This window comes from Paroedura picta, chromosome 3 (assembly GCF_049243985.1).
Source record: "Paroedura picta isolate Pp20150507F chromosome 3, Ppicta_v3.0, whole genome shotgun sequence".
Classification (NCBI taxonomy): Eukaryota; Metazoa; Chordata; class Lepidosauria; order Squamata; family Gekkonidae; genus Paroedura; species Paroedura picta.
The window spans coordinates 137411585-137439044 of record NC_135371.1 but is presented as its reverse complement, the minus strand read 5'-3'; the positions used below and the strand labels follow the sequence as shown (position 1 = coordinate 137439044).

General features: G+C 45.8%; 2 protein-coding genes across 15 annotated transcripts in view; both read right to left on the bottom strand.

Annotated features, from left to right (window-relative positions):
- The window catches only part of ENDOV (endonuclease V), a 55892-nt gene extending 41165 nt beyond the window's left edge, over positions 1–14727 (bottom strand). For 7 of the 8 annotated variants that reach the window (XR_013229470.1, XR_013229472.1, XR_013229471.1 and 4 more), the window contains exons 1-7: positions 14539–14727; positions 11115–11286; positions 9242–9376; positions 8194–8233; positions 7812–7924; positions 6700–6768; positions 4350–4478 (exon numbers count right to left, since the gene is read on the bottom strand). Coding sequence is in view for 4 of the 8 variants with exons in the window: in XM_077328210.1 (XP_077184325.1) it covers positions 4350–4478; positions 6700–6768; positions 7812–7924; positions 8194–8233; positions 9242–9376; positions 11115–11286; positions 14539–14633 (753 nt within the window). In the remaining 4 variants the exon portion in view is untranslated. The remainder of the gene's footprint in view (positions 1–4349; positions 4479–6699; positions 6769–7811; positions 7925–8193; positions 8234–9241; positions 9377–11114; positions 11287–14538) is intronic. The other variant, XM_077328213.1, reaches the window with a different exon arrangement.
- A 3752-nt stretch (positions 14728–18479) lies between these two features.
- The window catches only part of RNF213 (ring finger protein 213), a 135791-nt gene continuing 126810 nt past the window's right edge, over positions 18480–27460 (bottom strand). For all 7 annotated transcript variants that reach the window (XM_077328190.1, XM_077328195.1, XM_077328193.1 and 4 more), the window contains 9 exons: positions 25788–25920; positions 23578–23661; positions 22888–23068; positions 22574–22775; positions 22388–22465; positions 21859–22056; positions 20906–20995; positions 20624–20802; positions 18480–20449 (listed from right to left, as the gene is read on the bottom strand). In XM_077328190.1, the coding sequence (XP_077184305.1) occupies positions 20299–20449; positions 20624–20802; positions 20906–20995; positions 21859–22056; positions 22388–22465; positions 22574–22775; positions 22888–23068; positions 23578–23661; positions 25788–25920 (1296 nt within the window). In that variant the 3' untranslated portion in view covers positions 18480–20298. The remainder of the gene's footprint in view (positions 20450–20623; positions 20803–20905; positions 20996–21858; positions 22057–22387; positions 22466–22573; positions 22776–22887; positions 23069–23577; positions 23662–25787; positions 25921–27460) is intronic.

Genomic DNA, 27460 nt, shown 5'->3' with positions numbered 1-27460 from the left:
TTTGGTCCTGTGCATGCAGAAGTGTGATAGATGGAGAGATTATGCCTGTTGCTTAGACGCAGGTGGAGAGACATGGCTTAGTAGTGAGGAAGAACAAGCACTTGAAGGATTTGCTGCCAGTGGAAAAATCTTAACCAGCCCCTGTTCTTGTGAGAATTGATCTTCTCTCAGAACGTGAGCACCTCATTTAGCAAGCTGCTAAAAGGAAATAGAACTTGATGGAAGCAACTTAGGAACAATTTCTAGCAATCAAGATAGACTGTCTTGTTTAATTTGCTAAAGGATAACTGTTTCCACAAACAAGACATACCTTGTTTTAGCCTTGCTTTGGATTTCAATTGGATGTTGTGAGTTGAAATTTGCTTCTTGCATTTAGGCTTTCCTCCCTTCGTTTTCCAGGGTGTAATTTGCTATGTAGTTTCCACATTGTTGGAAGGAGGCAGCTTCCCATGATGCTTTGCTCCCTTCCCCTATTCCAAAAGGTTATTTTTGCAAAATGGTGCCCACTTGCACTTTTCTTTTCATTGCACCCCTCCATTTCACCATCCTGTCACCAAGATCGCCTCTCCCCTTCCCCAGCTGGTGTTTTTTCTAAAATCAAAGTTATCACATTACAATGCTACTGCATTGTAAACACAAAGTCTGCTTTTCTTTTGGTTTAAATACCAGGGACAGTGAAAGTCGTGGGTCTGAGTCCAGGTGACAGCTGCTGGAGGAGGCAATGACAGCACACTCCCAAGAGGCCAAGGGAAAAGGAAAGGGAAAAGGGGGGATTTTATTCCATAGGCAATCTCTCTCTCTCTCTCACACACACACACACACACACACAACAACACAAGTGCACTGGTACCCTATCAGCCTTTCTCCCTAACCCTGATTATGGCATATTTTGCCCAGACACCAAAGCAAATCCTAAGCAGATGTGCTTGGAAGTAATACCCATTTAACCCAGCAGGCTTTCTACCTATGGAAGGCTCCTTTGGCTCACAGCCTGAAAGGGCAGCTCTGTGCCTAGGGTGGAAAGGGTGTGCTGTGGAAGCCCCGCTTGCCATTGGAAACAGAGCCCCTTCTCCCAGTTCCCCCCAGATGACTCCACCTGCTCTTCCTCCGGGTGCAATGTGACCATTCTTTGCTGCCCCAAGGCACTGCTGAACCCTTGGGGCAGCAAAGGGCGGGCATGTTGTGTACATGAGCCTTGGCAGCAGACTGGAGAGACTCAGTTTCTCACGTGCTGCTTCTCAAGCCACAATCCACAGGCAATGAGGTGGAGGGGAGAGAGGCCTTGCCAAGAAGCCAGAGAAGGAGCCCCCCTCCCCCCATGGGCCTATTAGGCTGGGCTGGGCTGGGAGAGAAGCGGCCCAGAGGGAGAGGAGGTGGGGTCACCTGGGGGGAATTGGGAGAAGGTTCTCCATCTCCAAAAGCGAGGAAGGCTTCCATGGCACTCCCCCCCCCCCCAAGCATGGGGCTGCCATTTCAGGCTGTGAACCGAAGGAATCTTCTCTAGGCTAAGCCTCAATGGGTTAAATGGGCACTACGTCCAAGCACATCTGCTTAGGATTGGTCCCTTCATGCTTAGGCAAAATATGCCATGAACAGGGTTAGGGAGGAAGTCTGATAGGAAACCAACACACTTGTGTTTGTGCATGTGTGTGTGTGTGTGTGTGAGAGAGAGAGAGAGAGAGAGAGAGAGAGAATATGCCTATGGTATAAAATCTCTTTTTCCCCTTTCTCTTTTCCCTTAGCTTCTTGGGCATATGCCATCATTGCCCCCAGTAGCATCTGGCCAGTCCCCGTGGCTTTCACTGTTCCTAATTTTTTTAAAGCAATCTTGTAACGTGATAACCTTGTTATTTATTTATTTATTTTGATTACCAGCTGGGGAAGGGAGGGAGGCAATCTTGGGCACACACAGCAGATAGAAGAGGGGAGTGCTAAGGCACCTTTCCCTCAGGAAGGGGAGAAAGGGAGGGGGGAAGGAGAATGGCGATGAGCAAAGGGGCATGCCCAAACTACTCAAAGTGTCAGGCATGGGGAAAAACCCAGTTGCACACATTTCTGCATTGGCCAGCCCTGATTTAGACCCCATTAGGCCCCACTTTAAAAAACACAGGAAGCAAATTCTGAGTAGTTGCAGAAGCAATCCCCAGGCAAACGACACGCTGGATGTAAGGCATGCCTGAGAAGCAAACTGTGTCAAGCTTGACTCCACCTGCATACCTTGAATCTCCTGATGACCCTGGACTGGAACTCTGACCTTGCATTTGGAAACTCCCGTCCTGCAACCTTGATTATATGACTCTGACTTCTCGGCTTGCTTTTGGACACCCCCAGCTCTGGTAATCCCCTGGTGTTGACTTTATGGCTTGTTTATAACTCTGCTAACTGAGACACTCCTTTCAGTGCAGCCTGTGGCTGCAGGAACTCCCATTTTCAGTTCAGGCTGTGTTCAGCAGCTGCTCCAGCTCAAGGTTGCTCCTCTGAACCGCACTGCTGCTGTGGCAGCAGTACATCTGACCTGCCCGGCCAGCACGTAAACAGTCACACTGGAACATAGGGGTGGGGTGGGATGGGGAGGGGAGACCGTGTCACAGAAATGAGGGTCCAGCAGCTGATGAGCAGCTAGTGGAGTGACTGCAGAACAGGAGAAATATGCATGCTTCTTCTAGTCTAGCTCCAAATAATAGCTGAGCTGTGGCATTCTGTGCCCATTTTGAGTTCCCAAACTGAGTTTGAATGGGAAACCAATACACAATGCATTACAGTAGTGGCACAGATCCAGATGGCCAGATCAGGGCTCTCAAGGTTAGTCTTTCAGGCAAGGCTGAGCTGGAAGAAAGATTTTTTTTTTTGCAACTGCATTCACTTGTTTCACCAGCAATAATGCTGGGTCCAGTATAACCCTGAGGCTCTTGACTGAGTTGGCAAGGGTCACATACTATTGTGTTACTATTATTTGTGGGGGTGGAGGGACATGGAATACAAACGTGATAGAGAGAAGGCAATGCCATTAATCAAAGTCAGTAGGACCTGAAAGGGTGCACATTTAACACTTAAGAAAAACAGCTGATGATCTTCCGGATGCTACTGACAATAGTAGAAATATTTATTTATTTAGATGTTTATACCGTCCTCCCATATGGCCCAGGGTGGTTTAATACAAGAGCCTCTGCAATAGCTTAGTACTTCCCCTGTCAATGCTTACCCTGCATATGTTAGCAGGCCTACTGGAGTTAGGTGATCATCTCTAGGCCCCATCACATTCCCTCTGAAAACTCCAGACCAGGGGTAGTCAAACTGCGGCCCTCCAGATGTCCATGGACTACAATTCCCAGGAGCCCCTGCCAGTGTTTGCTGGCAGGGGCTCCTGGGAATTGTAGTCCATGGACATCTGGAGGGCCGCAGTTTGAATACCCCTGCTCCAGACCATCCCAGCAGGGTCCCACAACCACTGGCCCTCCTTCTCCAAGCACTGTTAATTCTTCCTCTCAGCCTAGAAAAAGAGTCACTCACAGCCCTCCAGAATCCCAGATCTCTAACATCTTATGATCGTCTTCCACTACTTTTCCTTCAGCCTCTTCAAGGAGCTTTTCAATTGCAATCATCCTCCTCCACCAGTTTGGTGACTACACAAGTGTGTCCAGACCTAGACCTGCTGGAAGGGAGAAGCACTAAGCAAGAAACTGCCTCCTCTTCCATAGCCATTAGATAAGGAAAGAGACAGGTCCAGATCCTTTTCATTCCCTAATTCTGTGGATATTGAGAAATGCTTCACAGACTTCACAGATGAAGTCTCTCTTTACCCAACATAGAGTTTACTACTGTAAGATATGGCATAGTAAGATATTGTATGAAGAGCTTTACAAACGGAATAGACAAATTCACAGAGGACGGGCTGCGATGCTAAATGGAGACTCCATACACAGAAACTCTGACTGCCAGATCTACAGGACAAAGAGCCAGTGCTACCTGTCACTTTCACATACTGCTTCTGAGCCTCCAGATGCACCTGGCTGGCTGCTGGTGGAAGGACTATGCTGCAAGCCCTTTCTGATTCCAGCAAGGTCTCTCTTATTGGGTGATATGCCCATATATGGTCATGTTGACCAGCTTCCCCCCCCTCCCAAATGGCCAATGATGGGCGTGGAGGGAGTGGGAAGGGGAGGGGCCCCGGGTGGGCATGTACACAGCTATGCTTCCCAACCATTTTCTGCACAATTGTGCCACTTCTGGGGTTTCTCAGAGCCTGAAGAATGTTTCAAGGGTTTCTCAACAAAAGCTGAGAAAGACTGACTTAGCCCCTAGGCTGAAGCAGTTGATAATGCAGTTCTAACTGCAGAACCTGTATGCACCTGGCGGATGGGCTCAGGAACCCGGTACTTGCAGCAGGAGTAAACGAGACGCACGGCTGACTGAAGACTCATTTTGTGACCCACGGAGATATACACGGGTTTTGTGCTCTTGGCATAGCTGCGCAGGGCCTATCAAGGTAAGAAACATTCAAAGTATCCATTATATTGCCACAGGACAACCCAAAGAGCTGGCACAATCAAGAGTGGTGGGTTAACAAGAACATAAAGACCAGATTTTTGGCTTCGCCACCATTATATCAGAAGTGCTGCTTTAGAAGGCCCATCATGCTAGAGGCACCAAGCTTGCCTTCTCTCTGCCTTCTATTTCTCAGCACCTCCTCTTCTGTATTCCTTTAAGGATGCCAGCACATATAGTGGCCCCAGTCAGAGGTAAAAATTCAGGCTAGCTTGCAGAGTGGTCGTTGAGGATTCAAGGCAAAAGGGAGGGAACTGAAGGCTTCGTTAACATGTATCATTTGTTGTTCTGCAAGCACCCTTGCATCCTGAGACTGAAGGCAAAATAGCACAATTGGGGGCAGAAGCAGAGCTGGTATTTTCTGAGTTTGTGGAAGACTGATGATAGTGGTGGAAGAGGAGGGAGGCTATGCAAGAGCCAAGAATTTGGTGGGACTGAAGGGGCATGCCTGATAGGTGCTGCAGAATGAAAACTACTGTTCTTGGGACTGCTTCTCAAGGGACGTTCCTATGCAGTTTGAGACCAGTGACTGCGGTGACGAAAGACAGACTCATGTGGGTCAGAAGCAGCAGAACGGAGTTTGAGTCCTGTGGCACCTTTAAGCCTAATAAAATATCTTTCCAAGTGTAAGCTTTTGTCGGCACAGCACACTTCCTCAGACACATTGAAGTGGGAATTACAAGTCCACATATATATGCAGAGGGTGTGGACTAATTTATGGCTCATCCCCTGCCTCTATATGTGCCGTGGGTCAGCCTCAGAAGAAGAGCTGAGCAGTAAGAGCTTGACCCAGGCAGAATCCCAGCAGGGTGAGATGGAAGGGCAAGCTGCTGTGGAAGTGTCTGCAGAAGCCCCTCAGCCTCATCCCTCCCGGCCTGCCACACTGGAGTCACCTGAAGGAACTCAGGCTGTTAGCTCACCAGAGTCACCTGTAGAAACACACAGGCATGTCTAAGAAGTAAATTGCAGACTAAAAGGCACAGCGCACAGTTACAGCACCTGCTTGAGACTAACCTGTCTTCTCAGGATGGGAGCTGGCATCTGCATGAGGAACTATTCAAGGGCTGCTTTGACAGGAAACAGATGCAGGCACAATTGTGCATTGTGATTGCTGCCACCCACCTTGCTTGATTCCTGAAACTTCTGACCTCGGAACAAACCTGTTGGGCTTTGACTCTTGGACTGCCCTGGCCTGACTGCTTTGGACTCTGCTCTCTCTGACTCTGCTTCCCTTCTGACCGGCTCTGCTTGAATCGGCCAGCTACTCTTGGTGAAACCTCACACCATCGGACTGCAGCATGAGCCAGCACAATATGTGGATTTGTAATTCCCCTTTCATTGTGTCTGTGGAAGTGTGTTGAGCACATGAAAGCTTATACTCTGAAGAAAATTTAGTTTGCCTTAAAGTTGCCACTGGACTCAAACTTTGTTCTGCTGTGACAGAAGTGGGCCTCACATCCACACCCCCTTCAAATCCAAGAACATGTGCCAAAATATTCCCTAGTGGATGCTGGTGGTTCCAAAGTGTATCTCCAGACTCTTCTTAAGAGAGGTGCCCCCTGCCAGCCTTTGAGACTCCATCTCTTCTAGGATCATAGAGAAATGTGTCTTCCTTTGCATTCAGGGGCCAGGAAGAGTTTGTACAGCACCCGTTCTACTCTAGGTGACAGCACAGTCTCATTATGCATTTTGTGGGAATGCTCTGCTGAAAGTGAATCCCAGATGAAAGCTGACTGGCAGCAAGCAAAGGATGGAGTACAATACAGGAGCAGCAAATACCTATTCCTCTTTGGGCTTATATATTTGGCAGTGGCTCTCTACTTCTTACGCTTCTCACTTAACACAAGAAGAGCTTTACTGGATCCAGCCAGTGGTCCATTTGTCCAGCATCCTGTCTTAGAGAGTGGCCCACCACTTCCTCAGACCATAGAGACCAAAGCCTTCCCCTGATGTTGCCTCCTGGCCCTGGGATTCAGAGGTTCCTTGCCTCAACCGCCCTTTATAGCAATCTGTGCTGGAGGCCTTCGCTACATTCTCTGCCATTTCAACCACTCATGGGGGAAAACAGAACTTCCTTTTGTCCATCCTGAATCTACTGCCCACCAGCTTCATTCTCCACTGGATGCCCATGAGGTTAGTAGATGGCCTTCTTACCATGCCCAGGATTCTCCCTGAAGTACTTGAGAGAGGGAATGTGTCTCCTCCTGCCTGCAGGTCCCGGATCTGGGAGGCAAGAAGAGATGTGACAGGATGGGTGCCGGTGCTTGGATCAGACTTCCCACGACTACTCTGGATGAGAAAGACTGGGATCACAGCAGCTGGCAAGGGTGGACTGGGCCATTACGTAACTCAGGAGGAAGCCGAGTATCCCCCTGGCTCAGGGCAAGCTGAGCAGAACCTGCAGCGTCTCGGCAGCACAGCAGAGCCCATTTGGATCAGCCTGCTCCTGGCCACCAAGAACTTCCCCAGTCGGTTAAACAGCCAGTCAGGCATTTCGGGCCTGGTGCTCAGTACAGTAATTACTGAATAAAGAGGCTAGGACCCAAGTGGCCAGAGATGGAGTCTCATTTGTAGATCTCTTCCCTGCAGAAAACTTCTCATTCAAGAGCCACTTCTCAGGTTGCATTTTAAACATGCGCATGTAAACTGCTTTAGACTGGCATACAAAAATGCAGTTGGCACATGCAAGAAATGCATAAATGTGATATGGATACCTATCCCAAGAGGTCAGGACTATATGGTAGGCAATGCACATTGCTCAATGTATGAAGCAGCCCAAGGGTGTGCGCACACATGCACGAACACTGTATCTAAAGCCAGCTTGGTGCAATAGTTAGAGTGCCTTCCTAGGAACTAGGAGACCTGGGTTCAGGACCCCAGTCTGCTATGATGTTTATTGGATGACCTTAGGCCAGTTGCTCTGTTTTAGACTAATCTACCTCACAGGGTTGCTATGAGGATAAAAGGAAGGAGGGAGGATGCATGCTGCCCTGAGCTCCTTGGAAGGAAGGCAGGGTAATAAAGTGCTAAAACAATAAATAAATGCCCAACACTGTCATCATTTTGATTTTCAGTAGCTCTCTTCTGCTGGAAATGGTTGGAGCTGCAGTTGCTATCTCACCCCACCCCCCATCCCCCATCCCCACATCCTTACAACTTCTCCTGCAACTACAAGGCCCCATGATGAGCAAAACGGCAAACAGCAGCTCCCTCTACTCCGTAGCACAATTCATACTGAGGAATACACATTCTTACTCCAGACTTACTTGTTCCTTGTGTAGCTCATCATTGGACAGTCCATCAATCTGCAGGAGATTTTTAGCCACTCCAATGCAAGGCAGACCGGTGAGCACACCAAGATGGCAGGCAATGCCAAACCCTGTCAAGGGAAGAAGTGTAAAAGAGATGAGGTAGGAGGAAAGCAGCCAGGGAAAAGAGCTATCTAACATGCTCCAGGGTCTGGCTGTGAGGAAATGAGAGCTAGAAGTATCCAGAGGAGAAGGGGAGCGGGCTGGAAGTGCTCTCCGCTTCACCAATGAGAAGCTCGTCTGGAGACTTCCCAGGCCGATGTTTCAAGAACTCTCAGGTGGGATTAGAAACTAAGCAGAGAAACCGAACTGTGTCTAGATGCTTGTTCAGGAGCCTTACCTCTGTGATGCAGGATGCCATTTCCATCCGCAAGGAGGACCTAACAAAGCAATAAAAGGACACAAAAGTAAGAGATGAAGCATGGCAGGAGACTTTAAATTCTGGATCTACAAGGAGACAAAAGCTCTTTTCTCAATGGCAAACGGAGGTGAGAACACCTACTCCTCTGGTGTTGTGGTGACAGTGTTTGTCTGGGACCTATTAGATGCTTGTTCAAATCCCTGCTCTGCCAATAGAGCTTGTCAGGTAGGTGAGGCAGGAAAGGAAGGAGCACTTCAAGAGTGATAGGATTAGTGCATTCCTTGGTGCATTATTGACTGGCAGATAGGTATTTTTTGTGGGAGGTGGGATACAGTGTCCTGAGGGCTGACAGTGTCACCAGAGGAACCCTGGCCACTCCTGAAAAGGATGGCATTTGGCTGGAGAGTACTTTCTCCTATTTCTGCCCGAGGACAGACATTGCAGGTCAGCCTTTGGTGAAACTGACACACATTTGGACATTTCTGGTGCCAACATGCAAGAGCAGAGCAATATATGATCATGATGCAGCCAACGTAACAAAGGGCAACTTCCCTTCAAAGCAAGGGGGGGTCTGGCTGCTAACAGATCCTCCTATTCTAGTAGTACCTGCTTTCAGCCTTATCTCTTTGTGTAAGGGAACTCTAATAGCATCTTTGGGTATCTCTAGGTCCCTCATTTTTGAGGCCACTTGGACCCCTTCAGTCAAGTTCTGAGGTGACAGGCTGCTCTGTGGCTTTCTGCACATGCTTTGCTTCCCTGGAAAGTATTCCTACAAATCCACACTGACTGACTCTGTAAGCATGCAGACTAGTACTGACAACAGAGGAATCTGGCTGCTGGAACGGTCCCCTCCAAAAGCAGCAATGTTCACACTGCTCCAAATGCTTTTTTGAGCTGGCAGACTGCCTAACACTCCTGTAAAATAGAGCCTGGCCTGGGGCCCAGAGTAACTGGAAAAGGCATAATTTACAGACAGGCGTCTTTGGCATGAAATAACTCCCCATTAAAGAAATGGAAAGCACCACACCTGAGGCCTGAGGTCAGGTTGGTTTTCCTCCAGCCGTTTCACAGCTTCCACAAGGAAAGGGGCTTCTCGGAAAGCCAAGAAGCCTGCCACGTAGGGGGCCTGGATGACCACCATGCGGCAATCTTCATACAGCACCTGAGATGGAGGGAGAATGTAGAACAAGTGACTTTCCTGCTCATGACAAGTACAAGTTTTGTTAGGAGAAAAAGAACGGCTTGGATCTAACGGAACGTTCCTGCATGCTGAGCAATTTCTGTGCACCAAGCATGACTTTTCTCTGCCTCCCTTCTCCCGCTGCACCTCAAAAGCTGCTCTTGTGGGACAGGGGACCCTCAGGAACAGCATTGTGGGAGGACTTTTTGACCTCAGCAGGAGAGGGAAGGACATAAAGGTGCACTCTGGGGATCAAAATCCCTTCACCCACAGAAATTCTGTGTTGGATGTTACCGTAGGCTCACACAGTCATCTGGGCTAGCAAGCTGGTGAAGCTCAGCCTTTCTTTATCTGATGGCCTGTTGACTAGGTGTTTCCTTACCCACCAAACCTCAATGCTGAAAAGAAGCCTAATTCCTTTCTGCTCAGCTTATTCCATTAACCTACCACCAGTTTCTGGAGAACACCTGACACACTTAGATAAAATATAGCAGAGAACAGACCATGTTCTTGGTTTTTTTGCATGTAAAGCATAATGAAACAGTGCCCATTTTTCAGCCTTTAAGTGTTTCAGCTTTGATTGCTGACAGAAACGAAAACCAAACAAAAGTTGCATTCACTTGCAGAATACTAAACAAAAAGAAATTATTGAAAGAGAAATCTCCTCATAATAAAGATTTATTTTTTTAATTTATCAGCATTTGCCAGCTCATTTAAAACACGTGAGGCACGCTATACAAGGACAAGCTATATTTTGGGGTTCCAAATGTTTAGTTTTAGAGTGATGAACATTATTTTTTAATACTCATTCTTCTGATGGAGTTCCTTCAAGGCACCTACATACATTTTTTTAACAAATTAAAAACCTGTAAAGAAAAACTTTCAGGGGTGTAATTGCTGTTAACTCAAATTCATAGCAAAGCAAACCTATGACTGCAGATTTTTGAATTTCTTATAAAATGAGACAGGGTAAATTTTGCAGACACTTGAAAATGTTTAGAAGTGCAACATCTTGGGGAATATCAACCCACCCTTACATTTTATTCCAAACTTACAGATACCATTTTCCTGCAACCCACCAATCTATCTCTGTCAATTTATTTATTTTGAGATTTATATACCACCCTTCTCAGTAAAACTGTCTTGGGTCAGTTTAAACATATAGAATCAACAGATTAATACAATTACAATAAGTTAAAATACTAAAACAAGTTAAAACTGTTTTAAACCGCAATTATCAGTGTCACATCAGCAATAGTAATGACATGTAGCCAACTGGAATTTAAAAATTGGAGGAACCAGAGAAAAAGGGAGGCAGGAGAAGGCAGAACAGAGATTCGAGATTTGGATGCCATGTTTATTGTCCAGCTGGCCTCAACCATAGGCCTGACGGAAGAGCTCTGTCTGACAGGCCCTGCGGAACTCAAGAGAGTTCCAACAGGGCCCTGATCTCACTTGAGAGCTCATTCCATCGGGCAGGGGTCAGGGCCCTGTGAGAACCCGGGCGACCACACTTTGCACCAGCTATAGTTTTCAGAGCAGGTTCCCAGAGATTCCCCATTATGCTCTCAACACCAGGGGTAGTCAACCTGTGGTCCTCCAGATGTCCATGGACTACAATTCTCATGAGCTCCTGCCATGGACATCTGGAGGACCACAGGTTGACTACCCCTGCTCAACACCATCCTAGAGAACAGTATTCCTTTTCCAAGTCTGCTACCTCAAGGTCTGGGTAGCTGAGGACTACCAGTGAAGCACAGGCACTTGTGTCATCTCCTTTGACGTAAGACAGGTCCATCCCACCAACTCTTTCCAACCCAGCAAAGGAGGGATTGCTTTGCCACTCCTCTGTATCTTGCTCAATCACATCTGCCTTCAGCCGGGCCTGATCCCTAGGGAATGCAATAGAAGTAGTTTATTTCAGGGCTAAGAACAGGGCTGGGGACATGCAAGAACGTTTCTTTTGAACTAGAACGCTAGTTATAATGCAATAGAGGCATGGTTGTCTCAGCTAGAGAAATTCTGTAGGTGTTACAAAAACCTGTTTGATCAGATAGGACAGAGAGGCAAAAGAGCTGCATGCTGCTATGCAAGAAAAGCAATAAAATTTCTAGCATACATCTTTCAGTTCCAATTTTCTATCATATATCTTTCAGTCTTGTTCATTAGAAATGGAATCTTAAAAGCAAAGTAGCTTCACTCTCTGCCACTGACAGTTCAAGGACTCTTGGGCAGCAGGTGTTGTGGAGGACCTTCCTCTGCCCCAGAGGGCCACTGCCAGTCACAACAGACAATACTGGACTCAGTGTAAGGTAGTTTCACTTTATAGCCCAATTTCCATAAACAGGCCATTCCTCTCTCAATCATAAATTTGTTGTTGTTACTTGCGAAGTCGTGTCCAACCCATCGCGACCCCATGGACAATGATCCTCCAGGCCTTCCTGTCCTCTACCGTTCGCCAGAGTCCATTTAAGCTTGCACCGACTGCTTCAGTGACTCCATCCAGCCACCTCATTCTCTGTCGTCCCCTTCTTCTTTTGCCCTCAATCACTCTTAGCATTAGTCTCTTCTTCAGGGAGTCCTTCCTTCTCATGAGGTGGCCAAAGTATTTGAGTTTCATCTTCAGGATCTGGCCTTCTAAGGAGCAGGCAGGGCTGATCTCCTCTAGGGCAGGGCAGAAGTCACCTGGGCCAGCGCTGCAATGAGGGTGAGTCCGGGAAGAACGGAGGAGGGAGTCTGGGTGTGTGTCTGAGGAAGGGGTGAGGGACCAGGAAGGAAATCATGTAAACCAGAGGTATGGTGTTGAGGGTGGTGGATGAATGGTGAGGAGTTTGGAGACCAAGATGTATGAGGAAAGGTTGGGGGAGCTTGGTCTGTTTAGCCTGGAGAGGAGACAACTGAGGTGATCTGATAACCACCTTCAAGTATTCAAAAGGCTGTCATGTAGAGAATGGAGCAGAGATGTTTCCTCTAGCACCAGAGGGACAGACCAGAACCAATGGGGTGAAATTAATTCAAAAGAAATTCTGTCTAAACATCCAGTAGAAGTTCCTGACAGAGCGGTTTCTCAGTGGAACAGGCTTCCTTGGGAAGTGGTGAGTTCTCAAGTTTTGGAAATTTTAAAACAGAGGCTGGATAGCATCTGATGGAGAGGCAGCGTCTGTGAAGGTTAAAGGGGGAGGCAGGTTACAGTGGATGAGCAATAGGGTTGTGAGTGTCCTGCATAGTGCAGGGGGTTGGACTAGATGACCCATGAGGTCCCTTCCAACTCAATTATTCTATGCTTCTATGATTCTAGGACTGACCGGTTTGTTCGCCTTGCAGTCCAAGGGATTCACAAGAGTCTTCTCCAGCACCAGAGTTCAAAAGTCTCAATTATTTGATGCTCCCCCTTCCTTATGGTCCAACTTTCACAATCATAAATAGGCCATGCCTTTTATTATGAGGGCATCCTATTTGGATTCACTTCTCAAAGCTCCCCCGCCTTCCTCACTGACAGTGCAAATAGGCAATCCGATCTGAAGGAGGGGCCTGGCGTTTCCCCACTGTTAGGGCTCATTTCCAAAACAGGAGGTTCTCTTCCTCTGGAGCAAGCTTTCTCAACCAGAGTTTCATGAAACCCAGTGGTTTCTTGATGGCCCTGGAAGGGTTTCCTGAGTGGGTGGGAGTTAATTATTTTAAGGGGAAGGGGAGGGACCTGGGTGGGCATATACACAGCTATGCTTCCAAATACCACAACTGGGGTTTGTCAAGGCCTGAAGAATGTTTCAAGGGTTTCTCAATGATAAAAAAAGTTGAGAAAGGCTGCTGTGGAGGAATTGGATGGTGGATTTTACAGCATTACAGCCCCGCTGAGTTCCCTCCACAAACTGATCCCAACTCTCAAGCAGTTTCCCAGACTTGAGCTGGCAACCCCAATTGGAAAGCCTTTTTCATTCATCCCTATCAACCCTTGGAAAACCACACGGAATTCAAATTGCCCTTCAATATGAGAAAAATATAGACGCACTGGGAAACCAATATGGCAATAAAATATCCAAATTGGACTTATATAGAGTCTTCTCTCTTCAGTAATTCTTTTATTCTTATTATTTCACACAAGTCCCAACACGTTTCGTCTTACAGCTTTTTCAAGGGACAATGTTTTTTATATTTAAGGACCAACTTCAACTTATTAAGGAATCTCTTAATAGAGTATAAGGTCATGCTCACGATAGCTAAACTTAGCTTATGGCGTCAGGACTTGTGTGAAATAATAAGAATAAAAGAATTACTGAAGAGAGAAGACTCTATATCAGTCCAATTTGGATATTTTATTGCCATATTGGTTTCTCAGTGCGTCTATATTTTTCTATATTTGTTTCTTCACTGGGACCCACCCCTCCCAGTTCATTATTTTTGGTTCAATATGAGCCTTGCATAATATTAACATACATAGCAGCCCAAACACACCAGTATCAAACACTTTGTGGAAAGGTCGAGCACGGTAAGCTATATACAACTCTGTAAGCTTGACAATAATAAGCTTGACCAGTTAGAATAGGGGGATACTAGAGTGAGTGTTTATTGTAGATTCAAGTGGGTAGCCCTGTTGGTCTGAAGCAACACAACAAAACATAATCAGAGTCCAGTGGCAATAAATCTTTGTTGGTCTTAAAGGTGCCACTGGACTCTGTTTATTGTGTAGCAGAGACACGTTTAAACTACAATCCCAAACCCATTTTCTAGGACTCCGTGGGAGGGGAGGTTTTCTTGTTCTCCTGTGAGAAACTTCATTGGATCCCGTTTCCCGGACTTTCGCTCCGCTCCCCTCCCCTCCTCTGTACTGACGGGAATGCCCTCGATCCAGGCAAACGGAAGGCTGTGGGTGCAAGAGAGAGAGAAGCGAGCGTGACTGAGCTGTCGCGCGCGCGTCCTTGAGAAAAGACTGCGGAAGGATGACGGCCTTTGCAATCAACTCAGTGTTAATATCACATTAGTAATCGGCAGGCAAAGACGGCGTCTTCGTGACTGACTGGAGAGGCGTGAGTTAGCGACCCTCGGCGCGTCCCACGATCCACAGCTACGCGAGCGGGCGCCGTAGCCGCCTCGTACGTGCTCTAAAGCAACAGGCAGAAGAGGGGCGGGAAGCCCTTTTACTTTACCGCTCCCAGCAGCGCAAGGTCTCCTCCTTTGGGGGCTGCATCCCCACGGCTGTCGCCGTAACCATTGCGCAGCTCCTACTTTTCTGTTTCCTCATTTGCAACCGGTATCTTGATCCTCCCTTCCCGTCAGCACCGGCCCAGACAGTCGGTTCCGGGTGCCAAGATGACTGGGCAGGCCAGGTTCTCTCACTTGTCGCAGCTCCAGGATAAAGTTAGGGGAGGGTGCGAGGGCAGCGAGCGCGCGAGAAACTCAGGGAGGGACAGTCCCATACGGCTGTAGGAAACTCCCCCCCCCCCACACACACACACACACACGCACACCCGTGCCTGCCCTGTTGAACAGCTGCAATACAATTCCACCTTCTATTTTGTGTGTGGATGTGGAGGTGCGGTGCTGGGGGAACCGCTGGGCAACGTTCACGACAAAGGATTCTTATTTAAATACACATTCCTAATGGACGGGTTTCATGAAAGAAAAGAAACGTTACGGGTTGTGAATTGCAGCCGAAAGGTCTTGGGCGGTGGGAGTTTTCATTCCTACTGCAGACGGCTGAACGGCTCAGCTCTTGGTGGCGATTTGGACGCCTTGCTGTTAAAGGGATTAATGGACTACTGCTAATCAGGTCTGTTCAGGTTCATCACACTTGCAAATCACAAAGCCAGGCGTTGCTAAGTAGCAACAATTAGTTTGCCATGAAATAGTTCCCTTTAGAATTGTTATACTCATCATTAGTTTGATAAAAGTGCGTTTGGTGAACATATACTTCCCCATTAATTAACCTCTTCCACTTAATATTTCTGGTAAGGAGTGAGGAGGAGTGTGTTTCATGGCTTAACACCCACTCATGGAGGCTGCCTCGCTTGAGTGCCTCCTCTTCCAACCGGCTTGCCTGTCTGACAGCCAACTGCCTTCCGTCCCCCACCCCTGACCACCCCCTCCTCCTTCCATTCCCACTGAGGCTTGGAGGCTGCAGATCCCTGCTTCCTGAGAGCTGCCCCTACCAGTGAGTTCACTAACAGCTGCCTGCATCCATTCCAGGTCCTGGGGGGAGGGGGGAGGCCCTCCAGAGTTCTCCCCCCCCCAATCTAGCACCTGTTGTATTCCTGAATGCAACAGGATTGGTCCCTATTTTATATATATTCTGCTGTATTTCTGGCCTTATCTTGCACATTATTTTAGAATTAGCTTCAGAGCCCGTTCCTAAGAATGGGCCCTGAAAGGGTCCCCTCCCCTGGCCTCTGGCCAGGCAGCTTAAGGTGGCTTTGAGCTGCAGCTGACAGCCAGATCAAATGGGACGTGCAGGGGCTGGGCAGCTTGTTAGCAGGGCCAAGACAGAGCTCCTTAGCAGGCAGTCAGCAGGCCGGGAGGCCCTCGTTAGCAAGCTCCACCACCCTTTGGCCAGGGCCCTCTCACCTGCTGTTGGCTCCAGGCACTGAGGCGTCTGAGAGCAAAGAGGCTAGAGTCCAGGGCCGGAGGGCGAGAACCGCAGGGGCAGGGCCAGTCAAGACAAAGCTGGCTGCACCGATTGGCTCTATTCCAACTTGGACAGCCAGACATGTCCCACCCCCTAGGCTGTTTCAGAAATATATAGAGGAACAACAATGGATAAGGATTAGGGAGTGATTCATGGGGATGCTGCCTAGTTACTTAGGCCAGGGCTCAATTTGCTTCATCTTTGTATTGGATGTATGTCTCTCCCCCCCCCCCCCCAATGCTCATGTTCCCATCATTTTCATTTATGGATGGATGGATTGGGTTACTATCAAAATCTCAGTTGTAGCCACAAGGATCCTGGAGATGGGAGAGGAGCCACCGAGTTCAGTGTTTGCATACTTTATCAATGACTGCACCTGTGCTGTGGAAATGGACTTCTAAGAATGTAAGGCCCAAGCTTTGCGAAGATTGCAGTGGCTCTGTAAAGCTGAACGCTTCCAGCAAGTTTTTGGTCGTTTGTGGAGACTATAGTTCACTTATGTTTAAATCTGTGATGTTTTTCTTTTGACATAGACCAGTTAAAATCCCATTGATAAAAACCAAAAAATATATTTTACATAAATAAAATTAGCCAGCTAGTATTACAGAATGATTTCACTGCTTGTCAGTACAAAACAAAAACCCTTCACAATAACCAGACTCAAGTCTCTGCTGGGGTTGGGCGCTTCAGCGTCTGAAGCAACTAGCGCTGCGGTGCGGTGCGGCTGGGGAGGGGAGGCGTGGCCACCAGCACGCCGCCCAGTGCGCACACACACAAACAGGCACAGAGCTCTGTTTTCAGTAGCCCAAATGAAAGATGAGACCTTCATTGTTTCATGAAATGCAGGAACATTTCCCTCATTTTGCTTCACAACTTTGAAGGGGGGGATGGACTTATTTCCTTAGTACAGTGGTTTAGAATCTGTGCAGAAACATAAGTAATCCAAACATATTTCCCATGAGGGTTCTTATCAGCAAAACAGAAGGTATCCTTAAGGTAGGGTTACACTCCTTTGCTTCTCAGGCAGGGTTTGTGTGAATGATATCTGCAGTTCCCCCCATTGGTTAGGTGTAGACTTCAGTTCATGACCTACCAACTACCAAGAAAAAGATTCACTTTTATTGTAGGAAAAAAAATAGAGAGTATATCTAAGTATACTCAAACCGAGAGCCAGTTTGGTGTAACGGTTAGGAGTGCGGACTTCTAATCTGGCATGCCAGGTTCGATTCTGCGCTCCCCCACGTGCAACCAGCTGGGGGACCTTGGGCTCCCCACAGCCCTGATAAAACTGTTCTGACCGGGCAGTGATATCAGCGCTCTCTCAGCCTCACCCACCCCACAGGGTGTCTGTTGTGGGGAGAGGAATGGGAAGGCGACTGTAAGCCGCTTTGAGCCTCCTTCGGGTAGGGAAAAGCGGCGTATAAGAACCAACTCTTCTTCTTCTTCTAAGTAGGAAGGTCTACCCCTAAGGGGACAAAAAGGAATCTTCGCCCAGTCTTCACCTTCATGCTGCAGTTACTTGCCAAGGCTTTGGGGGCATGACTGTTGGTTGCCTGCTGGATGATTCTGAGGGTGGCTCCACTGGAGGACCTGTCTGCTGCCAGGTCTTTTGCACAGGAGGTGGCCATTTGCAGGCTCCGTGACGTAGGAGGCAGAGTTGGCTGGTGCTTTGGATGCTTGTGGTGTGTGCGTGTGGTCACAAACAAACTGAATTCTAGCTACAGACCAAGCCCACTAGAAGCCAAGTGCTTATGGTGGGAGCAAAAGGGCTTCTTCCTCTTTATTTTTGCTGTCCCTGCAAGCAGCTGGGCAGCCAAAGAGATGGTCTCAGTTTCTTTTATTTTGGCATTTTGGTTCTTTCATTTTCTGTTCTTCTTTTGCAAGTGAGTTGAGGAAGCCTGTTCAGCTGCAGAAGTGGGGCATGGATTGAGGTTTACTTCCAAGGGACAGAGGAAGCCTTTAAAAAGTCATGGCATAAGCCCCGCCAGTGCAGCAAGGAGGCAGCAAAGCCCATAAGGTTATTTAATGGCAACTCGTCCACTGCCCTATTTTGGAGACTCGCCTGCCCTTTAGCAAATGGCAGAATTGTGGACGCAATGCTATTAGAGTTCTGTACAGGAGATGTATGACCATGGGGAGCAACAAACCATAGCACTGCAATTCCATTTTAACAGACTCATTGTTCTTTCAGATACAGCTACAAATAAAGGGGGTAGAAATACAGATGGATATTTACCAACTTTACCCAGAGCAGATGATTACTCACCATGGATAAAATTCCCCACTTGTTCAAGTTCAGAATGTTTTGTAGCAAAGCCTCTCCAACCCACAATATTTGAGGCTTAATCAGAAGTCATACTTGTTCTTTTTATCAGTCGCTGATCTCAGATTGGGTTCAGTATATTAGCACTCCCCCAGAAAGAAAAACAATTTGCAATCGTCATGAAGAAAAGAAACAGACTTCAGTGACAAATACAAAAAGAATTTATTACAATAGAAAAGAAACACATTTGTAAACACGAGTTATTGTCTCAAATCCATCAGCACAGTGGTTGCCCAGTTCACCACTTACTGCTGGGGTAGGGACAGCACTTGTCCAATATCGCCAGAATTTAAAGATAACTGCTAAAATGACTGAAAGGATCTTTACAGTTTCAGAAGCTATCTTTGATATCTGCCGTAGATTGTCAGGCAAGGAAGACTGTGCGGTTACGACTGGTCAAGCTGAGAAAAATTGTGCACACTGCCAGTCCTGCCAGCAGCCAGGGTTTTTGTGAATGTTGCATAATTGAAGGAGGTGCAAGTATTAAGAAACGTCTTCTGGAGCATACAAGATTTCGAGCAGCAGCAAAGCAGGGCTGGGAAAGATCACCAATGGCAAGGAATTCTACTTGTGTCTTCCCCAAGTGGCAAATAGTTTGGACATTAAAAAAAAACACATACATTTATTTTGGTTCCAAGAAAAATGAGGTTCCCTCAGGTTGTTAAAGGTTTGTCAGTTGACACAGGGGATGGAAACACAGACTTCACAGGAAGACACTCTTATCTGCTTTCACTGATTCTGCTTATGTTTTAAGTATCAGATGATCCAAATTTACAGAACTTACAGCACTTGGTTAATGGGCCAATGCTATGGCTCTACATGAAATAAAAGACAGCAATGTGGGGGGGGGGAGATACTCTGCTCAGTAGATCTACAATGACTTCCTAATCAGAGGGATATTCAGTGGGCTTACAAGGGTTCTATTCTGCTTAAGGAGGCACTATCACTACATTTTACTTTTTCCTTCTCCTGCTTTATCAAAGACATGTGCCCTGATTTGGGATTTCAGTTTTAAAACTGCTTTTCATCTCAAAGATGAGATGAGTAGAGGAGTGCATGGTATCTCAAAGAAGCATCTGTACACAGTAATGATGTGGCAATGCGTCAGCACAAATATGAAACAATATGAATATACGGCAGCATCAAAGGTCAAATAAGTTTGTACATAGCCTCCCATCAGATGATTACAGCCTCCCATCAGATGATTAAAAGGCTTTCATCTAAACGTGAAGAAGGTTTGCCTTCACAGGGAAGCAAGCAGCTCCATCCTGAGACAGAAATAGGCTAGAAGCAGCCTTGATGTATTGTCTATTTAACAACACAAAAAGATGTCTTTGCCTAGGCAGTGGTATCAAGTTACAGTACTGGGAATCTGTGTGGCATTTAAGGCAGCTACCTGAATAGGCAGTTTGACAATGTGTGCAACAGCAGGACAAAAAGTATGTCCCTGATGAGAGAGGCAACTGTGGCAGCACTTATTGATAAAGATATGTCAAAAACTACGAGGGAAAAGCAAGTAATCCCCTCCACTTCCCCTCCAGTTTCCAGCCCAAGGAAAAACAACCACCAGTGAAGTAGCACTTAACTTCAGGTTTGCATCAGTCTCCCAGGGATATGATCCCCAAGACCTTTATCTAGGCTTCTAGAACAGGCTACTGAAAAAAGGTCTTTGTCTCCTTGTTGAGCTCTTCCTGTAAATCTCTTAAGTTGTATTTTCTAGAAACAGTATGGTGGGGTTGTTCTAAGACATTTCAGCTTCTGTATTTGTGCAATCCTAGTTTATTCATGACAGAGTGCAAGAATTCACAACCTCCTTGAGCTGTGAAAACTTTTTGGCCCCCCAATTTATTTTGCTCAGTGCAAAAAACCAAACCACATTACTGTGAAATCCAGTGATGCTACTCATCTTTCAATAGTTAATAAAAAAGTGGCAGAGTGAAGCCAGCCAACTGATGTGCTGAATTAACGGAGTCGTCGATCTCGCTTAAGAGTAGCAGCTGCCTTCCAGACAGCAATACTCTGGGAGACCTGAATGTCTTCAGGGAATGCCTCCTCTAGTTCCTCAGGCACAGTCTCTTTCATTTCAAGGTAGGAAATAAGCACATCCTTCAGGCTAAAATAAAAAGAGTAAAACACAAGTATGATCAGTCATTCTGCTGTATATGACCACCTCCTCTCAATACCCTGTAATGGGGATATTCCCACTCCACATTCAGAGCTCCCAAGTCAAGGGAAGAGTAAAATGAGTTACTGTACAAGACAACTGGTCTGGTCTTTGCAGTTTTACCTCCAGTTAGGGTTGAATTCATCCCCAGGGTTAGCATATTTCAGTTTCAGGACTATCATTTCATGCAGCTCCTGGAGGAAAGTCTCAATGCCAGCCTGGAGAAGGAAGGTATTGAGGGGTCTGGTGTTCTCTGCACTGAGCTCAGCTTTATAAGGTTCACCAACCTCTGCAAAGGGATCCTGGAAGATACAAGAAAAACAAACAAGAAGCTTTGGTTAGGTACGCAGAACGGAGAGAGAAATCGTCCAGTTCCCCACCCACTCTCCTCCTAGCCTTTCCTACCCGTTTCAGCTGCAATAGCTGCTCAGATTTATGGCTGGAGAGCATTTGCCATAGGCTGATGGTGTGTTGCAGGAGACAGTGACTCAAGGCCTGAAAGGAGAAAACAAAAAACTTCTCTTTAGGAGTGCATTCCCATACAAACAATATTCCCATACATTTTAGAGAGCCTAGGGAATGTTATATTCACTCTTAAAATATTTGCATTTTAATGTCGTTGGGTTGATTGATTGTATGCTAAGCAACATGGCAATGTTTCACATTTTGTATTTTAATTTAAATGTTTAAAAAATTAAGCAAAATTAAATGTAAAAACATGTTTTAGAAATCCCCTTAAATGCTGGTCCAGGCTACAAAGGAGACAGAACACCAGTGGACAAGTGTGCAATCTTAAGAGTTTCATCTCAGAACCTTCTGCAGCATTCCACTGGGTACCACAGACATGGCCATGGCTGTGCTGCACCAATATCCTCTGTGAAATCACAACAGAATTCATGTTGCATTTCTTGGAATAGAGAACACAAATCTATATGCCTTGGACTGATAAAGTCACTCTGTATTGGTTGTATCTAACTGACGAAGCACTGCTGCAGGGGGTAGTGCAGAAGACTCCTTGTGACAAGGAGAGATGCCATTTCATTCATTTTTTTAAAGCCAAAATTACCCAAGAGGAAGATCAGCAGCAATCACTAAGGGAACAACTATCAATCAAATATAACCAGCCAAATTCCTTAAATAAAATATTTCTTCTTACTGGCAGCACTCTCTTTCCTGTATCCCGCAAATGAAGGACAATGCAAAGTGAATATTGCATAAACTACATTGCTCTTATCCACCCTAATAATATACCTTCAGGGATGCAAAAAAGGCTAAGTCACTCCTTTTGCTTGTACAGTATTACTGCAGTGTCCTATAGGTGGATTGACATCTCCCCTCCATCGAATCCTCTAACTCACCTTCAGGATGTGGGCATTTGTTTGAGTGCCCATTTGCAGGGTACTTTCAACGTATTCAGTCACCGTCATCTCTGCTTCTCCTCCAGCCATAGCCAGGAATCCTAAAATTATTTCAGTGACAAACAAAGCCTCGCAGATGTCATTGTAGGACTGCAGCTCCCCACTGACCATGCTAATGGTGGAATTTGGAAGGGGCCTCTGTAATTCAAGAGGATAAAAACCAATCAGCATCCATCATTTCTGCCCTTTATTGTAAAGAAAAGACTACATGCTGTGCGGATGTTCCTTCAGAAAACAGGCAGCACGGAATGCAGAGGCTGTTCTGGCACTTTGTTCTATAGTTATATCCAACTTGTTTCCCGTGCAATAAAGGTTATATCAGGCAAATATACTGGACACTAATTCAGTGCAACTTACTTCAAGGTAAATATGAAAAAGATTATGATGCTGATCCCAATCTTAACAAGGCATACTGAAAAACACCCTGCTGGCTGTTTCATAGGTGTTCTCCTTGTGACAGAGGGCTCACCTGCTTCAACTTTTTCTTGATATCATTGAAGAGATGCTCGTAGTTTCGGTCATGTCTGTACACCAGAGTGGGTATGCCCTATCAGGACAGAAAGCAAACACAAGCTCAGGTGGGAGCTTTCTAAGAATGGATCTCATGGATACCAGAAAAGCCAAGGAGGAGAACTGAGCAGCTGTGCTACCTTACCGTAAGTTTGATCAAAGGTTTTCCCTGTAAGAATCTGCTGGTAATCTGCTGCTGGATTTTTTCCAGGTCAAATTCCTGGAGGGCCTCCCCTCCTTTTTCAATGCTGTACTGGCAGCTGGACAGAATCAGAGGGATTAAGTCCTTCTCCACCTCATACGTGATCACATGCAGATCGGTCACTTCTGTGGGGCTTACAGAGTAGCTGTTGAGAGGGAAGGGAGAGAATAGGACATCTCATTTCACTGCTGATTCGGCAACAGTAAAACTGCCCAATGTTCTGGAAGTAGAAGGGATTCCCAAAGTGGCAGGCATACCTCTTGGCATCCTTTGTAGATTTTTCTATGGCGTAAACAAAGTCATTTTGCAGGCCGATGAGATAGCTAGCCAAAGCGGTGGAACACAGGCCCAGACCCCGCCTGCGAGGCAGAAGGATCTCAAATTTATCCTGCAGAGTGAGGTCAACATCGCAATAGCCTTTGGGGAGTTTAATTTCACCTGCAATGTGAGAAGTAAACATTGGTAAGCATCAGTTTCAGATATAGGAACTCTTTTTTCCTTTTGGCACACTATTAAAATAACTATTACCTCTTGTCATCCTCCAGTATTCCTGAATTCAGTACGGGAAGGCAAGTATTAAAAGCATGCTGGAATGAATCATGGTGTGTGCTCTACTGAATAGTGCAGGGGTAGTCAAACTGCGGCCCTCCAGATGTCCATGGACTACAATTCCCATGAGCCCCTGCCAGCATTTGCTGGCAGGGGCTCATAGGAATTGCAGTCCATGGACATCTGGAGGGCTGCAGTTTGACTACCCCTGGAATAGTGCTTAAAGACTAGAATATCAGTGGCAATGTTTTCTCCATTTTGTTCAATAGTAAAATAAGATAAAATGGGAAAACCTGGCCTGCTCAGAATACAAAACAACCAGCCTTCCATGAGGTATTACTAGATGACCTCTCAATTCTGCCATTCTGACGTGGTCAAGGTATGAACTGGCCACTCACCATTTGTTTCCAAGGATCTTCTCAGCTTGTTCCAGACAGACAGAAAAGTTTTCACTTGTTTATTCATTGTACGTCTCGTGACATCTGAAAAATGCAAGTAACAAACAGCTCCTGATATCCTTGTTGATTTATGGCGATATTGTTAAAAGTGCCTCAAGCTGAACTAATTTGGACTCATTAGATAAACACTGCCACGTTAGACCAAGTTAGACCAAATGTACAATTTAACTTTGTAGATATGTGCCATGGACCAAATTTAATTAAAGCTTGCATCTGGTTCCCTCTTGCACACAGCACAATAAAAGAACAAGAGTTGGTTCAAAGGTTCCGTTTTATTAAAATGGGTCAATTATGTCTTGCATTGGAAGTGTCTTACTATACTCCCCCCGCCCAGCCACTGGACATCACACCTTGCAGCACTGAATTTCATTAAATATTTCCTAAATATTCTTTCCATACAAAAGATCCAAGATCATTATTACAAAGGCCCAAGTTCTGCATTGTCTGAAACATAAGCAAACTGTTGGGTCAGATGATGCTGACTTCAAAATGTCTGCAGTACAAAAAAGGAAGTTTTATCAGTGCTGTACACAATCCAACACGGGAAGCAGTTTTACATCCTGTCAGGCAGAAGTTTGTCCTTTCCTATGGAAAGTGGGGTAATTTTTAAAGGGCATCACCTTGTGGACTTCGTAGACAGTTGCTGCATGTGTCCTAGTGATGCAGAGGCAGCATACAACATGCTACGCCCACAAATTATTCCTGAAACCATTTCCTTTGGTTTGATTTTCACCATTCAGACAGCTAATAAGACAAATACTTGACACATATTCACAAACTTTGTCTACTAGGAATGTTGTGAATTAGGCATGTGCAAAAAAGAAATTGATTGTTTTGATCAATTCAGGCTGCATCTAAAGCATCCAAAGCACACTTCCTCGGCTCAGATTCGGTGCCATTAAAGTCAATAGTGCAGATTAAAGTCAATGAGAAATTTTGCCTTTTCGGTCTATTCTGTGGGGCTGGAGGGAAATTGAGGTAGAGGCGCCAAATTTGCGGCATAGCTGTGGGAGCCCCTCCTCAAAAGAAATTCTAAGTTTCAAAAGCATTGGATCAGAGGGTCCAATTCTACAGGAACCCCCATCCAACCTTCACTGTTGCTGAAGGGTCCAAAAGGAAAAGAATTGAATCAAACAACTGCTTTTGAAAACCCTGCATATTCATGATAGTAATGGGAAACATTTTGTATTACTATGATATGTACTGCCAATAGATAGTATTTTTATAAATCTGTTATAGACATGTTAAAATACTAGCCTTTGCAAACACTAGGTAGAAATGCTTTGCTAATAGGAATAGATACATTGTTAGCACATTCTTGTTCTGGTCAGCTCCCAGCCCAAAAGGGCCTCTTTCTCTCTTTCTACAGGTGAACCAAGGGTCACTATCCTAGTGAGGGGCTCAATATAGACGTGAGGCCCCAGGCCTGGAAGTCTTCACATCGAAACTAATAGATAGATAAGCTAACAGCTCACCAGCTTATTAAAAACTATAAATAAGAGACAGAGGACCCTCGAAATGCCAGAATGGAATGCAGGTAGATTGATGCCACTGCATGGTATGGGAAAATTAATGATGCTCTATAGTATGTTAAAAGGGTGTATGAGATAAGATAGTTACATGTATCAGTAGAAGATAGATGTTAATGTCAATGGAAAATAGAAGATGGTAAGGGGCCTGGTATATATCATGGCTCACGTTTGACTATGTGTTGATTATGTTAAGTTTATGACTGATGGACAATGGATGGATTTTCTGTATAAGTACAACTCATGGTAAATGCTCTGTACGGCATTCCATCTGAGCCCTTGGCAAAGACGGAACCCGTCCACATAGTTCTTGGCCCAATAAACTATGCTGTTTTTTCTTTTGAGACCTTGCCTTTCTTCCTGATTGGGAACTGGGGAAGACAAAGAGGGCACAACATTGCCAATGGCAAAACAAGATTTTTCTTCACTGTTGGAAACAATGGAAGATGGATGGGGGCACTCTCTTTGGGTACCTAAAGAACTGTGCCCATGTTTCCAATCTTTTTTTTTAACTTGGGGGTTCTTTTGCTATGCTGCAAATTTGGTGCCTCTACTCCAACCCCCCCCCCCCTGACATAGAATAGATGGAAAAGATGTTCCCATGGCCTGGCAATCTCTTACCCGATTGCAAACTGTGGAGGAAGTCACCAATTCTATTATATTCCAACTCAACAGCATTCTGGAACCTCTTCACCAGCTCTTTCTGCAGAGCCAAAACATCTGGCAAGAACTTCACCAGCCTTAATTCAGCTTCCTAGAAATGTAGCAGAATCATGGAGGTCAAATAAAAGCTGCAGAGAGACTGACCCCCCCCCCCAAAGGAAACAATGACAGAAACAAAATAAAAATGGAAACAATGAAACACAGATGGCTGCCAACACAATTCTCGTCTATACAGAGCAATTCATATTCCGCAAGTCTACAAGTAACCTCACTGAAATAAATTTCCCAGTGTTCTAAAAGCAAATGTTAAAAACTTGGGAGTGCTGGCAAGATTTGCAAAACAGCAGGAGACTTGGATAAGGCACCTACTGGTTACAGCTATGTACTTTTGTCCATTGTACTTCTCCCTACCCCAGCTTCCAGCTTTTATTCCCTTTCACCCCTTAAAGGCTGCACAAACATTCTGCATTCTACAAAGATTTCAATCAGGATGAAGTATACAAGGAGCATACTTAGACAAAGGTGCATGATCTATTCTAAGCACAGATTTATTTAGTGCAAGTGTGGCTCACTCCATGCAAAGCTGACAGTTCACATACAATATTTTTGTCATCATTAAACAGAAGAAGAAGAAAAAGAAGAGTTGGTTCTTATATGCCGCGTTTCCCTACCCGAAGGAGGCTCAAAGCGGCTTACAGTCGCCTTCCCATTCATCTCCCCACAACAGACACCCTGTGGGGTGGGTGAGGCTGAGTGAGCACTGATATCACTGCTCGGTCAGAACAGTTTTATCAGTGCCGTGGTGAGCCCAAGGTCACCCAGCTGGCTGCATGTGGGGGAGTGCAGAATCGAACCCGGCATGCCAGATTAGAAGTCCGCACTCCTAACCACTACACCAAACTGGCTACAAGCAACTGACACTCTAACCCAGATTCCCCAACATGACCCTCATCCTTGCTGCCCACTGGGCTTTACAGAAAGTGTATGGGCCCACTGGATTTCTATTGGCCTCCCTCATTCAAATGAATTTTCCATTGGACAGTGAAGCAAACAGATGAGAAAATGGCGTGGTTCTATTTTCCCCTTTTAGGATTTCCGTCTTTCCACAAGGTATGAAGTATACTTTGGTTCTGCCTCTTGAGGCAGATTCAGCTCTGCTTCTTGTGGATGTCATCCTGGGGCGGTACTCATCACCCCATCAAAATTCCAGAGGTGGCTGCAGCCTCAAAAGGATTGGGGACCCATACTTTAACACATTCTATCTTCTTACTTAAATAAAAAAAAATTGTCTTCCACACCCTTTTTTATTCCCTCCAAACATTCACTTTGTCTTGAGAAAGGCAACTAGATGCTTATTGGACTACTTTCATTTCAGATTACGTTCTCCTGGAAAAAATATCCCATTGTATTCGTTGACTTTTATCTTCCTTGTGCACAGCAAGCACATTTCTATTCAAAGGCAACCCTTCCCAGAGTCCTATGCTTAGTTTGTTGCTTGCAGTTCTTATGATATGCCCAACACAAAGGAGTGAAATTATATTTTAAAATCTTTGGACACTAGCACTACATTTCTGGCTTACGTTTATTCTGGTCCATGGGAATTGTCTAGCCATAACAACATAAAATACTAA